Source organism: Macrotis lagotis, chromosome 1 (assembly GCF_037893015.1).
Source record: "Macrotis lagotis isolate mMagLag1 chromosome 1, bilby.v1.9.chrom.fasta, whole genome shotgun sequence".
In the NCBI taxonomy this organism is placed as follows: domain Eukaryota; kingdom Metazoa; phylum Chordata; class Mammalia; order Peramelemorphia; family Peramelidae; genus Macrotis; species Macrotis lagotis.
In genome coordinates this window covers 171771970-171786876 of record NC_133658.1, presented here as the reverse complement: position 1 = coordinate 171786876, position 14907 = coordinate 171771970, and the positions used below count along the sequence as shown (strand labels likewise).

Genomic DNA, 14907 nt, shown 5'->3' with positions numbered 1-14907 from the left:
GAGAGCTTTTATAGTTGAAACACAGGAGAAAGCTGAATTCGAAGATAAAATATGGTGTAAAAATGGTGTCAATAGAAAAAAAGGGAAATGGAATGGGAGAAAGAAAAAGGAGAGGGGGAGTAGTCCAAGATATTTCACATAAGATTTTTTTTTTTATTACAATGAGCTATTGCAATGATATGGAAAGGGGGAGGCAAGGGGGAATGAGGGAACCTTTGCTCTCATCAGAGGTGGCTAGGAGAGGAAACAGCATATATACCCAATGGGGTATAGACAACTGGAGTAAGAAGGAGGGGGGAGCAGGGGGAAGGGGGGGATGTGAATAAAGGAGGAGAGGATGGACCATGGGGGGACAGTGGTCAGATATAACACATTTTCTTTCTTACTTCTTGCAAGGGGCTGGGATTGGAAGGGACCAAGGGGCCAGGTGAATTCTGGGCCTAAGGGGGTGGTATGGGGGCTCAGGGTTTCTTGGCCCCAGGACCAGGCATCTGTCTGCTGAGCCAGTCAACGACCCTACAGAAGAGTCAGAGTGAAAGGAGAGAGAAAAATAAGAGTACATGGTAGTGGAGAAATAAGAAAGGAGGGAGTTGTGATCAGCAATGGCAACGGTGGAAAAATAGGGAAGTAACTTTGTGATGGACTTATCATAAAGAATGAGATCCACCCATGACAGAGTTGTTGGTGTTGGAGCAAAGACTCAAGCACATTTTTTGCTATTATTATTTGGGGGAGAGTGCAGGGCAGGTAGGGCTGGGTGGCCTGCCTGGGGCCACATAGCAGGGTGATCTTTGGGTGTCTGGGGCCAGATTTGGGTCCAGGTGCTACTTGCTCAAGGGCCAATGCTCTGTCTGCCACCCAGCCACCCCTACTATTATTACTATCCTATTTTATTTTATTTGGGGTCTTTTTTTTTGGTTTTTGTAGGGCAGTAGGGATCACGTGGCTCGCATGTCACACGGCTGGGTGATTGTTGGGTTTACAAAGCTGGATATGGGCTCGGGTGCTCGTGGCTTCAGGGCTGGTGCTTCATTCATTGCGCCACCTGGCCATACCTACAATTATTTTTTTTTAATTTTAATTTTTTTCTCTCCCCTTTACTTTTTTCACCCAAGCAAGTCTACCTATATTCATGGGGGAGGAGGGGTATTTTGTTTACTTTTAAACAAGAATATTTTATTAATGTAAAAAAACATTTGTACAAAATGAGAATAAAAAAATAAATGTAAAAAGAAAAAAAGAAGAAAAAAAAAGAATAGGATATGACAGTGGTGTCAAATTCAAATAGAAATGGGGTCACTAATCCTTATATAAGTATCAATGTGCACCACTTAGAAAATCATGTTAACATTATCTATGTTTTAATATATTTTTATTTAGTTTGTTATATTTGTTATATTTCCTAATTATGGTTTAATCTAACTCTGGCAAAAAAAAAAAAGAATGAAGGATAATTGGGGGTAGCTAGGTGGCTCCATGGATAGAGCACTGGCCCTGTAGTCAGGAGGACCTGAATTCAAATCCGACCTCAGACACTTAATAATTACCTAGCTGTGTGGCCTTGGGCAAGCCACTTAATGCCATGCAAAAACCTAAAAAAAAATTATCAAAGAATGAAGGATAATACATTATTATGTTAAGTATGGTTATAAATATAGAGTTTGTATCAGATTGCTTTCTGTCTGGGGAAGTGGGGAGGGAGGAAAATTTAAAAACTCAAACTGTAAAAAAAAAGATTTCATGGAACCAGAAGAACATTGTATACCATAACAGTAACATGGGGTTGATGGATCAATCTTAATGGACTTGCTCATTTCATCAGTGCAGCAATCAAGGACAATTTTAGGGTATCTGTGATGGAGAATAGCATTTGTATGCAGAGAAAGAATTGTGGAGTTTAAAGAAAGACCAAAGACTATTACCTTTAATTAAAAAAAGTTATTATGTAATTTTGTTATCTCATATTTTATTTTTTCTTTGAGGATGATTTCTCTCTCAACATATTCAATTTTGATCAATGTACAGCAAGGAAACAATGTAAAGACCAACAGATTGCCTTCTGTGGGGGGTGGGGGGGAAGAACTGAGATTAGGGGAAAAACTGTAAAATTCAAAAAATAATTTTTAAGATTACATGTAGTTGGAAAAAAAACAAAATTTTTTTAAAGAAAAAGACACTGAAACTGAAAACACAATCATGTATCTAATGATCTTCTGATTATTGGATTATGTTATATTGTTAATACAATCTGGCAGTTACAATGTTCATGTTTTTCTTTCCTAAAAACAGTAGCAGCATGAATTTGAAAGTTGTTTTTCCATAAAAATCTATCAGTTCTTTAAAATATTTTTAATACATCTCACAAATCTATACTAGATCAACCTGTACCTAGCAATACTCCCACATCCTCATGAACTCCGTATCTCTAAATGAAGAGGATATAATATACTCAAATTTTCTTCTGTAAAGATAAAATCTCCCAGAAACCAAACCAAACCAAAAGGCTAATGGAAAGGACATATAAATTATTTTTTTGTCTTCTTCCTTGGTTTCTCCAAGGTTCTAAATAAATAATTATCAACAGCAGAACCAGATGAGCAAATGCTTCCAGAAAATTGTTTTTTTGAAGATAAAAATTATGCCAGCTATCTGAATGACTTAAAAATTCTTATCCATCTTCTTTAAAACAACAACAACAATTTCTATAGCAACATTCAAAGTGTCCCCAAATTCCAACTTTAACACAAAACTGTATCCAAAAAACACTCTTCAACTAATTTGCCTGTCTTGAAATAAGACATATTGGGACAGGAAAATGGAAAGAGTTTGGTCCAATGTCTTCTGGTAGTTTTTTATTGTTGTTTTTTGTTTTTGTAGCTTAGGACACTGGCTGCCAGAAGGAACAGATCATAGTGAGTTATGTTTAAGTGACTCATCTAGCAGTCATAGCCAAAGCAAGAGAATCTTCCGGATGCCACATATGAGAACACATCTGTGTAATAGAGGGGGGTGGGGGTGGGGGAACTATATGATAGATATTTGAGCTCTTGGCCCTAGCCAAGTCAAGCCTGTGAGTGTGCCCTGAGAAACTCATGCTTCCAGAGATGATGAGCCCCAAGAATTCTGGGCCTATATTAACTTGTGGGGCCCTATGGGGCAGTCATCCCCAATCCTTAGCAACACCAAACAAACACTAAATGAACAATGCCTTGTCCAATTCGGGCAGTACTGAACGAATGCAGCACTGGTCAGTGACTCTGACGATACCAAAAAAACAAGATTTAGGTCAGACTGAAGTCATCTCATTAACAAAAACAAATAGTCAGTACTCCAACACACTTTGGCTAAACCCAAATCCCAAATGTGCAGACCAGTGAACAAATTAGTACTGAAACATTTATTCTCATAGCAAGTCTTGCACTATTTTATGTGGGCATGTATGCATGTGTGTACATTTATTAGTCTACTCAAAAGTATTTCAAATCACCCTGCTTACTCTCCCAAGGGATATATGAGTAATAAGAAGAAATCCTATTCTTAAAGTGATAGTCCATAGAGGAAGATACCCATTATTCTCTATCTTTAGTATGCTAGTCAATGCAGAGAAGTCAGAAAAGGAGCCTCTAAAATTGGACTTATTCTAAAAATCTAAGGCCTTTCTCATTTCAACTCATCTCAACTCAAACTACCCCACCTGAAGCCTAAAAAATCAGTGAAGGATAGCATAAAACATTCTGCTTTCCAGTCTTACCTTGCTTGTAACTGGTCCATCTCTACTTGGCTAGTCTAAAGTGAAAAGAAAAAATGGATATCCATCAACACAAGATTTTCCTTCATTTTTCCATTGCTTATTTTTTTAAAATAAAGATTCAACTCTATCTCTCCCCCGCCCCCACCCCCTTTATTCTGGGCCTAGATAAGAGAGCAGAAAGAGATCATAAAATATTTCTACAATTCATGTCAATGATGGACCAAAAAAGTGAGAAAAAGACTATCCATGGTCAGGAGACCTCTTGAAAAACTTGAAGATGTGTATAACCCTCGTTTAATTTTTATGAATGGAAGCCTACTTGAAAGAGAGGGTGATGATGAGTTCTGACCTGGGTGTCTTTGTTGCCCTTGGCCTGCCCAGCTTCCAAAAGAGTCTCGATAGATTTAATCCTTTCTGTGAGTTTTGCATTTTCTGTATTGGACTCCGATAGCTTTCCTTTCAGTTTATTTAACTCTTCAGACTTGCTTTTCACCTCTGTTTCAGAGGACTGTAACTTGCTATGCAGTTCTATAGCAGAAAAAAGGGAAGAGAGAGGGAAAATAAGTGGAATGGTCAAGAAAGGACTCCCAGAATGTTCTTCACAGAACTTATACAGTATTATACCACCTTGCCTGGTCTGCATTAGTAGTTAAAGGGGTTAAAAAAACACTTAGAGGTTTTAAACATAAGATTTAAATACAATAATCACTTGAAGTCAAATAAGTCTTTAAAGATTTACAAACTGCTTTTCTGGAACTATTATTATCCTTAACTTAGAGATGAGAAACCAGAGCTGAGAAAGGTTGAATTACTTGTCTAGGATCACACAGTAAGCATCTGAGGCAAGATTTCTTGAACCCAGGCTTTCTTCTCCTATGCTATGCTACCCAATAAGAAAAAAATGATGATTTTATTATTAACTGCTGAAAACTATAGTCATTAAGTAGCTAGGGAAAAACATTAACTAACCTGAATTATTCTTTAAAATAGATGGGACTATCAAGTTATCTTTGACTCCAGTAATTTCCCTTTCTCCTACAGTCTTCATATCGTTAATGCTCTAAAGTTTTAACCACTTTCCTATCCTCAGTCGAGGCTAAGCAGATGAAATTATACCAAACTTTAGGAAAATGGTGGTGTGAAGAATTCACATTAGGAAAGTAGAAACTTCATCAAGTCTGTATATTTTTGAGTTCTGCACATCAGTTCATGGTATATCTCAAGAAGAAGGTTACGTTTAATTGGTGTGCTTAGGTTCCATCAATTTCCTGTGCCTTCCCAGGAAAAAAATTCTCAAAGTCACCCTCCCAGAGGTTGTGTAACTGATTAAAAAGTAAGTCTGGGGTAGTTCATATATATATTCTATAATTGAACAATAGTAAGTACTATGATTATTAGAGCTGGATGGGGTCTTGGAAGTCTCTTAGTACAAAATACTGGTTTTATAGGTATGTAATATGATGAAAATCAGAGGACCCAACTTGGCCACAGGCTACATGGATGGAAGATGGGCCATGTTATTTAAATCTTCCTGGTCCTCAGTATTCTCAGCTGGAAAATGAAGGTGCTGGAGTTGGTGGTCTTTGAGGTCCCTTCCTATTTTAAAGAGATGATCCTATAAGGTGAAGGGATTTGTCTAGTCATGGGGATAGTAGGTGGCTATCCAAATCCAGGGATTCTGCTTCCAAGTTCCATTCCTTCCACTCTATTCTCACTGACCTTGAATATTTTCCTTGGGACGGCAGTCCTATGTTTCTTTTGACTTTAGAAGGAGTCATCCTTTCCCATTTCCAACTTGAGATGGGGCCAAGAAGTAACAATAGGAACACTACACACAGTCATGGACAGCATGGCCGCACCTCAACTCTAGGGATTCATTTTTCTCAGACAAGAGATATCCTAAAGCCAGTAAGAAGGTTTACATCATAGAAAGGGTTCCTAGGGGCTAGAGTGAAGGAACATGGGTGTGCCCTAGAACCAAAGTTGTGGGGGTGAGGAATTGAACAGTTTTGAAAACAAGCTGGAAATACTGACTTCTCTAACTCTTAGGAAATGGCAGCAAGTTTGGTTTGCCTTTGTTACTCAATTTTCTAACCTATAAGGAGAGAAAGAGGTAATAAGTAATCTAACCAGCAATATTCTGCTGATCTCCCTTTGCTTTCTCCACATCTGCCAAAAGATTTTTGTAGCTGGATTGAGATTTGCGAAGCTCTCCACTCACTTCATCCAATCTTTTCTGGAGGGCGTCTTCTTTTTCTTTTTGAGAAACCTGAGAGGGAGGAGGACAGAAAGAAAAAGAGAGAGGGAGATGGAGAAGCTGAATTCCTAGATTTAAGAAAGCATGCAAAATGATTTTGCCTTATCCCAGCACCCCCCCCAAAAATGTGTTGGCAGTCTTAGTTAAGTATCTTTGTAATCATATCTTCAAATTTGCAATTCATCTTCTTGCAATTCATACCCTCAGTCAAGAGGAAGGAGAGCAGGAGGCAAAAAAGTCAAAGCAATTATTTGAATAAACTGAATAAACCATTTCACAAAAACAAAAAACTGAGAGGTCCTGTCTCACAATGAAATTACAGGTACATATGTTTAAAAAAAAGGTATTCTGGGTTAAAAAATGGATGACAGGTTTTCCTTTAATCACTATTGCTCAAACCCAGCTTAAAGTGGGTTTGCTGCATTCTAGTGAACCTGGGGTGGCATCACCCATAAGTGAATACTGAAGCAAATAAGCAAAAACCATCCTCCGAGATTTTTTTAAAATTATGTCCTGAATATATTCTGCACAGGGGAAGTTTGTGTACAGTTTTAGAATGAAAAATATTTTCCATAATGAATTCATGACATCCACTCAAATTCCAAAGGAATACATGAGGAAGGAATGTGGTGATGTGGCTTTCCTGAGAACTCCTGAAAAAACTTGGGTTTTTCTGCTCCTCATCAGATGACCTGGAAGAGAGCAAGGAGAACCTCTCTCCCAATAACATGTTCCTAGGCAACATCAGAAAGTGGCAACTATTATGAACAGAATTATTAAGTAATTTTTTTTAAAGAACAAGTCCAATGTAGTCAGATACTTTCATTCCTGAGGTTCTGAACTGCTGCCAAGCCTTTTTACCCAATCAAGGTTAACTATTTTTTTTTGCAAGGCAATGGGGTTAAGTGACTTGCCCAAGGCCACACAGCTATGTAATTATTAAGTGTCTGAGACCAGATTTGAACCCAGGTACTCCTGACTCCAAGGCTGGTGCTTTATCCACTGCGCCACCTAGCTGACCCAAGGTTAACTTTAAATAAACCATCTGGTTAAGTGACCAAATCAATATTAGATCCAGTAGCATTTTTTTCAAAATCCAAAGCAAAATGCTGGCACATTTCTAGGAGAAAAGGATCATTATTCTCTTAATTAGTAAGAAATGCTTAGAGGAAATAAGAAGACTTAAAAAGTATGCCTCCCTCTCCTCAGTGAGCTTAAGTCACTAGGTCCAAGCAAGCTTCATCCTAGAATCCTGGAAGACAGTGACCAACGAGTTACTCTCAGTAGTCTTTGAAAGACCAGAACCTGAGAATACCATGGAAGGCCTAGAGGAATAGGGCAAATACTTTCACTTTTCAACAGAGGAGAAAGACAGACAGACAGACAGAGAGATGGAGAGAGGAACTGCAATAAGGAGGGAAGAACAGAGTGGAGTGCAAAACCCATGGATGGTAAGCTTGACTCCAAATCTGGTAACATTCCAAAATATTCTGTTTTAAAGGGATGGTCGGGGGTGGGGGGGAGGAGGGACATGCAAACAAATGCAGTAAATATCACTGATGAATCACTAAGCAGAGACTCCAGATCCTAGGGCATGTTACTAACCTGTGAGCTCCTCATTACCTAGCTTATTCAAGGACCCAGTATTGGTATAACTGTCAAGGACTCCAATTTCCTCTATCCTTAGGTAACTGGCCCCTACAGGGGATCACATTTGTCACTTCTCAGAAGGGGTACTTTCCTGGATCTACTGTTCTATGTGCTGCTGCTTCATTTTCCAGTTATTTCTAGAATCAAATACAAACTTGTGTGTTTGGCAATGGGAGTCCTTGAGCACATACTCTGTGCTCAAGACAAACAGCCTACTTGTCTCCTCATTCCACCCCCTTGGAACCCCAAGGTTTTTCCCCTTCAGGATTCAACACAAGTGCCATCTCCGACAAGAGGCCTTGCCTCATTTCCCCACTGTGGGGTTCCACTACTTCTGCCCCTTCCCCAACTGCTCTGACCTTATTTTGTAGTTACTTTGAATTGGATGACCTATATACTTATTGTCTTTATCCAGTAGAAGATAAGTAAGCTTGTTGATGGTTTAATTAAAGGCACTGTTTAATATTTGTCTATACATTCTCAATGTTGGGAATAAAACAGGCACTTAAATCCTTGATGAGATAGGGATAAAAGATAGGAATGTTAGGCCACGAGATGCTTTACAGTGTAAAAATAACTCATTCAGACAAGTATACAGGAGGCATGCTAGTTATTAAAAAAAACTTTTGTTTCCAAAATTTCAGTTTATCTAATAAAATTGCATGTGTCATGATGGGCGGAAAATATATAAACTTCTTCTCAGTAGGTTCCTCAATGTTGCTGGTCAGACAGAATCAGTTTTTCAGATGCAACTTCCTTCCTTCCCAGACAGCTGTATCTTTGCCAGGAGACTATCAGAGAAGCTGAAAATTTAGAGAATGCTCTAGCCTCAGGTCCCAGGAAGCTTAAGTCCCCATTAGCAGAAAATCTTTGTTGAAGGGAAAGATGCTTCCCAAATAGGAAAAGGGAAGACTTTAGATTCAAACAGGTAAAGAATGCCCAACATCCATAAACTAGATATGCTCACAAAATATTATCGCTAAAAGGAGCCTTGGTCAAACCCTTGCATTTTATAGATAAGGAAACTGGTCCCCAAGAGGTTAAGTGAATTGCCAAGTCACCCAGCTAATTACAAAGCAAAAGTATGATCAGAACACAAGTTCTACCAACTATTCATCTATTGGCTGTAAGCACCTTCCTTCAGTCATGCTTTCATGATCCCACATAAATAGGACCAAAAGCATCTCAGATTAAAAAAAAAAATTTATCCAAAATTCCAAACCAAAAGAACTAGTCTAACAGTAAGATTTTCTCCACATTTGAGTCAAATAAGCACTGAATATTACCTGTTTCCACTTCCAAGCTGCATCTAGGGCTTCTACTTTTTTAGACACAAGTCTTCAGAAGCAAAATATCCTAATCAGTTTGGATTAGAGTAGTTGGTATAATTTTCCTTGTTTTCTGAATAGTCAGATATGTAAAAGCCAGTTCTGGGAGGAAAAGGACCCTATACTGAGGTAATTTGCTATCACAAAAATAGGACTTATACAAATGGGTAAAAAATAAGCTAGGTTCTCCAAAAAGGAGAACATGCTCCCATAGTCAATTAGTCCCCAATGAGATCTTGGTTTAGGATTCTGTGACTAAAAAGAGGTGGCCAATTCTTTATTCTTTTTTAAAGGCAATGGGGTTAAGTGACTTGCCTAAGGTCACACCACTAGGCAATTATTGTCTTGAGGCTGGATTTGAACCCAGGTCCTCCTCACTCCAGGGTCAGTGTTCTATCCACTCTATCACCTAACTGCCCGAGGTGGCTAATTCTTTATGCTGGTCTTTTAAAATTTTTAAATTGTCCAACTGTATGCCCTTCATTAAGTCAGGGTGGATGATGTCAATGGGCCCAATCATGGATAGGTCACATCAACTCTCCTCACCACACTGAGCATGGCCCCAAATGGACTGAGAAGACCCATGGGCTGGCACCAGGCTCACGCCTCACCTGCAACTGCTGGACCTGTTTCTCCAAGGTTGTAGCTTTGATCTCTAAGCTCTTCTTCTGTTGTTCCTCCTGCTGCACAGCCTCAGATTTTTCAGCTATTTCTTTTGTAAGCTTACTGCACTCTTGCCTGAGCTTGGCCAGTTCAGCATTCTGCCTGCAAGACAAAGATGTCCTTGGTCACCTTGAGAGTTCAGCATGTTGTTACAAACTAAGCCCAAAACAAGAACAAAAACAGAATTCCAGTGAAAAATGAAGAACTTGGTTAGAAAGTGTAAAGTGGTTTTTCTTCAAGGATAATGACTAGTTCAAAAAGTGAAGAATCCTGTAATAGAATACTATTGGGAACAGTTCAGGAAGACCTGGAGACTTATCTGAACTAATTCAGAGTTATGTGACAAAACCAGGAGAACAATTATATAATAATTATACCACTGGAAATACAAACAACTCTGAAAAATATAAGAATTCTGATCAACTCAATGATCAACCAAACATATGGCAAAACATACTGCTGACCTCCTAACAGAAGGTAATGGATTAAGAGCATGTGGTATTTTTGTACAGTCAATCCACGAATTTTTTTCTGCTTGACTATACATATTTTTTAACCTGAGTTTTCCCTCCGTTCAGTTGGAGGGGGGGAATCTATTTTTATTCACTGAAAAAAATTAATTTTAAAAAGTCAATAGTTTCATGAGTCAGATACCTCTCATTATGCTTAGGAAATTTACAAAAACTAATTTTTCCAAAAGAGACATGTAACACTTTAAAGAGAAAGTAATTCAATTGCTACAATGTTAAAGAAAACACTAGAAGACATCAAAACTCAGAACAATGCAATGATTGCTCAAATACCTCCCACTTCTCCATAAAAAGGTCCACAGGTAAAGAAGAATGAGTGAGGTTCACTCTTGTTGGACACAGACAAAATGTTAGTCAAAATGTCAGTTTGCTTTATCTCTTTCTACTTTTTAAATTATAAGTAGGCCTCTATTGAGAGGAGATAATTAAGAAGTGACAATGATATTAAGAAAGAATGTAAATGTAATAGAAAAGCAAAAAGCATTGATAGAACTTTTTAAAAGTTAAATTTAAAAAACAGATTTTTTTTTATGACATGAAATATGTTTTAGAGTTCTCAGGTTATTAAAAAAAACCACTTTTAACCATGGGGGAAGTACTATAGAAAAAACCAAAATGTGTGTTCATCAAGAAGGTTCAATTCCATGAGAGCTATCCTGGGAGTTTCTGAGCATTCAGAGGAGAGAGAAGCAACAAAGCCTCCATGTTCTCACTTTTCTTCACAGTGAAAACAAGCTCTGCAATCAGGGATGAATTTTCCTGAATTGTAAAGCACTTAGGCATTAAGTGCAGAATTTACAGTTAATCCACATTTTCTACTTCCTCAGCTAATTTTCTGAGCTGAAGAAAAGAGGACTAATGAAGGGTCTCATAAAATACTCATAGAATCATAGAACTTGCAAGTTGGAAAGGACCTTAAAATTATCTCTGATGAACTTTCTGATTTTCCAAAAACAGGTTGGAGAAGAGGAGGAAAGGAATAAAGGCAGAAAAATGAACTGTCCAAGGTCATAAAAATACACAATAGCAGAACTGGGATCAGAACCCACTGCTGACTCCCAAATAGATACCAGACCTTATAACATATAGTTTCCAGGGGAAACAAATATGACCAGACTACAGTATATGTATATAGGGAGGAGGGAAAGAAAAAAGCCCTGAACTCAAACTCAATGCTATGTCATTAATAATGCTCAAACTTAGTCCTAGAGAAGAATACGGGAAGATAGGTAAAGAAGAGGACGTCCCTTCCTTCTTTGAAGAGACTGTGGTGCTGAAGATGTGAAATATCACATATATGCAAGACAAGGATGATGTATTAGTTTTTTTATTTTATTTTTTTATTCTCATTTTGTACAAATTTTTTTACATTAATAAAATATTCTTGTTTAAGAGTAAACAAAATGCCCCCTCCACCCCATGAATATAGACTTGCTTGAGCGATAAAGTAAAGGGGAGAGAAAAAAAATTAAAATAAAAAAAATAATAGTAATAATTGTAGGTATGGCCAGGTGGCGCAATGGACAAAGCACCAGCCCTGGAGCCACGAGCACCGGAGCCCACATCCAGTCCCGTAGACCCAACAATCACCCAGCCGTGTGACATGCAAGCCACCTGAACTCCACTGCCCTGCAAAAACCAAAAAGAAGGAAAAAAAAAGACTCAAAATAAAATAAAATAGTAATAATAGCAGGGGTGGCTGGGTGGTGGACAGAGCATTGGCCCTTGAGCCAGGTGCACCCAGGTCCAAATCCGGCCTCAGACACCCAAAGATCACCCTGCTATGTGGCCCCCAGGCAGGCCACCCAGCCATTTACCCTGCACCCTCCCCCCAAAAATGATAATAAAAAATGTGCTTCAGTCTGTGTTCCAACACCACCAGCTCTGTCGCAGGTGGATCACATTCTTTATGGTTAGTCCATCGCAAAAGTTACTTCCATATTTTTCCACCGTTGCCATTGCTGATCACAACTCCCTCCTTTCTTATTTCTCCACTACCATGTACTATATTTTCTCTCTCCTTTCACTCTGACTCTGCTGTAGGGTCGCTGGGTGGCACAGCAGACAGATCCCTGGTCCTGGGGCCAAGAAGCCCTGAGCCCCCATACCACCCCTTAGGCCTAGCATCCACCTGGCCCTATGGTCCTGGACAGGCCTTCCATTCCCAGCCCCTTACAAGAAGTAAAAAGGAAAATGTGTTATATCTGACCATTCTCCCCCCAGTCCATCCTCTCCCCCTTTATTCACATCCCCACCCCTTCCCCCTGTTCCCCCCCTCCTTCTTTCTCCAGATGTCTATACCCCATTGAGTATATATGCTGTTTCCTCTCCTAGCCACCTCTGATGAGAGCAAAGGTTCCTTCATTCCCCCTTGTCTTCCCCCCTTCCATATCATTGCAATAGCTCATTGTAATAAAGAAAAATCCTATTATATGAAATATCTTGGCCTATTACCCGCCTCTCCTTTTTCTTTCTCCCATTACATTTCCCTTTTTTTCTATCGACTACATTTTTACACCATATTTTATCTTCGAATTCAGCTTTCTCCTGTGCTTCAACTATAAAAGCGCCCTCTACCTGCTCTATTAGCTGAGAAGGTTCATATGAGTATTATCAGTGTCATTTTTCTATACAGGAATACATGCAGTTCATCATCATTAAGTCCCTCATATTTCCCCCCTCTCCTCCAATCTCCATGCTTCACCCGAGTCCTGTATCTGAAGATCAAACCTGTTCAGCTCTGGCCATTCCAAAAGGAACATTTGAAATTCCCCTGGTTCATTGAAAGTCCATCTTTTGCCCTGGAAGAGGACATTCAGCCTTGCTGGGTAGTTCATTCTTGGCTGCATTCTAAGCTCTTTTGCCTTCCAGTATATCATATTTCAACTCCTACAGCTTCCAATGTAGTTGCTGCTAAGTCCTGAGTGATCCTGACTGCGGCTCCACAATATTTGAACTGTGTCCTTCTGGCTGCTTGCAATATTTTCTCTTTGACGTGGGAGTTCTGGAACTTGGCTATAATATTCCTAGGGGTTGGTTTTTTGGGATCTCTTTCTCTGGGGGATCGGTGGATTCTTTCCATTTCTATTTTGCCCTCTGCTTCTAGAATATCAGGGAAATTTTCCTGTAGTAATTCTTTGAAAATGATGTCAAGGCTCTTTTCCTGATCATGACTTTCAGGTATTCCAATAATTTTTAAATTATCTTCCCTAAGTCTATTTTTCATATCAGTTTTTTTTTTCAATGAGATATCTCACATTTTCTTCTAATTTTTCATTTTTTTGGTTTTGAAGTATTGATTCCTGATTTCTGGTAAATTCATCAATCTTCCTGAATTCTATTCTTTGTCTGAAGGATTTGTTCTCCTCAGAGAGTTCTTATCTCTTTTTCCATCTGGCCAATTTTGCTTTTTAAAGCATTCTTCTCCTCAATAACTTTTTGAACTGTTTTATCCATTTGACCTAAGCTAGTTTTTAGCATGCTATTTTCTTCAGCATTTTTTTTGGATTTCCTTGACTAAGCTGCTGACTTCATTTTCATGTTTTTTCCTGCATCTTTCTCATTTCTTTTCCCAGTTTTTCTTCTAACTCGCTCATTTGATTTTTAAAGTCTTTTTTGAGCTCTGTCATAGCCTGATCCCAGTTTCTGTTTTTCTGTGAGACTTTAGATGCAGGAGCTTGTGTTTCCTAATCTTCAGACTGAGTATATTGATCCTTCTTGGGATCATAGATAATGTATTTCTCAATGGTGTTCCTCTTTTTTCTCTGCTTTTTCATTTTCCCAGCCTAAGCCTGTTTTGGGGGTGCTTCCTGAGCTTTTGGGACACTCCCACAAGGGTCTCAGTGTGTGAGGCTCTGTCCTCCCTCCTGGTCTGTGAATGACCATAAGCGCCCCCCTTTGCCACGGGGCTGAGGTGGGGGGGCCCTGCTGTTCAATGGGGGGGCCTAGACTGGGATCAGGATCTGAATGTGTTCAGAGCCCCAGAGTCCTGTTCCAGGGGCAGAGGACAGAGCTGGACAGTCTCTCTTCACTCCCCTCCCTCAGCTCAATGGGCTCATGCCCTGGCTGGTTTCTGTTCCTGGATCTGGGCTGCCAAAAGACCATGCTGCTCGCTGTGTGCCCTGAGGGCTGGGCTCCACGTGCTCACTCTGGCAGAGGTCCCCCGCTGTTCCCCCACTTTGTACCCAGTGCTCCCTGGGGTGTAGCTCAGGAGACCCCCACTGCTGTAAGCTGGGGCTCCCAGCTCCCTGGAGCTGCCTCCGGTAGGCTGAAGTTCTTTCACTCTGGCGGGCCGCCCCTCCGACCCCGGGGGAGCAGAGCCTTTCTGCTCTTTTCCAGGTTACCTTGAGTAGGAGAATTGCCTCACTGGGTCCCTCTGTGAGTTCTGTCTCTCGAACGTTTAGTTAAGAGTCTTTAGTTCATAAGTTTTATCAGAGAGCGCCTAAGACTCGATCCTTTCTTGTCACCATCTTGGCTCCGCCCCCTGATGTATTAGTTTTGCTGAATGTGTTTTTTCCCATTTTTGGTCCTTCTTACAGTGGGCAGCTCACAAGGATGATGAAGGATAGAGGCATATTAAAAATATCAAAAGATATCAATAAAATGGGGAAGGGGAAGAAAAATAACTGAAAAAGTTTCACAAGCATTTTTTAAAATTTTTTTAAGAAAAACAAATTTTATAAATATCCCAGTATCTTATAAAAACTTCTGTCTTATTCATTTTTGCAT

General features: G+C 39.5%; 1 protein-coding gene across 3 annotated transcripts in view; it reads right to left on the bottom strand.

Annotated features, from left to right (window-relative positions):
- Positions 1 to 14907, bottom strand: part of RRBP1 (ribosome binding protein 1) — a 127590-nt gene that overhangs the window by 24810 nt on the left and 87873 nt on the right. For all 3 annotated transcript variants that reach the window (XM_074209387.1, XM_074209388.1, XM_074209389.1), the window contains exons 7-10: positions 9598 to 9751; positions 5882 to 6020; positions 4101 to 4279; positions 3752 to 3786 (exon numbers count right to left, since the gene is read on the bottom strand). In XM_074209387.1, the coding sequence (XP_074065488.1) occupies positions 3752 to 3786; positions 4101 to 4279; positions 5882 to 6020; positions 9598 to 9751 (507 nt within the window). The remainder of the gene's footprint in view (positions 1 to 3751; positions 3787 to 4100; positions 4280 to 5881; positions 6021 to 9597; positions 9752 to 14907) is intronic.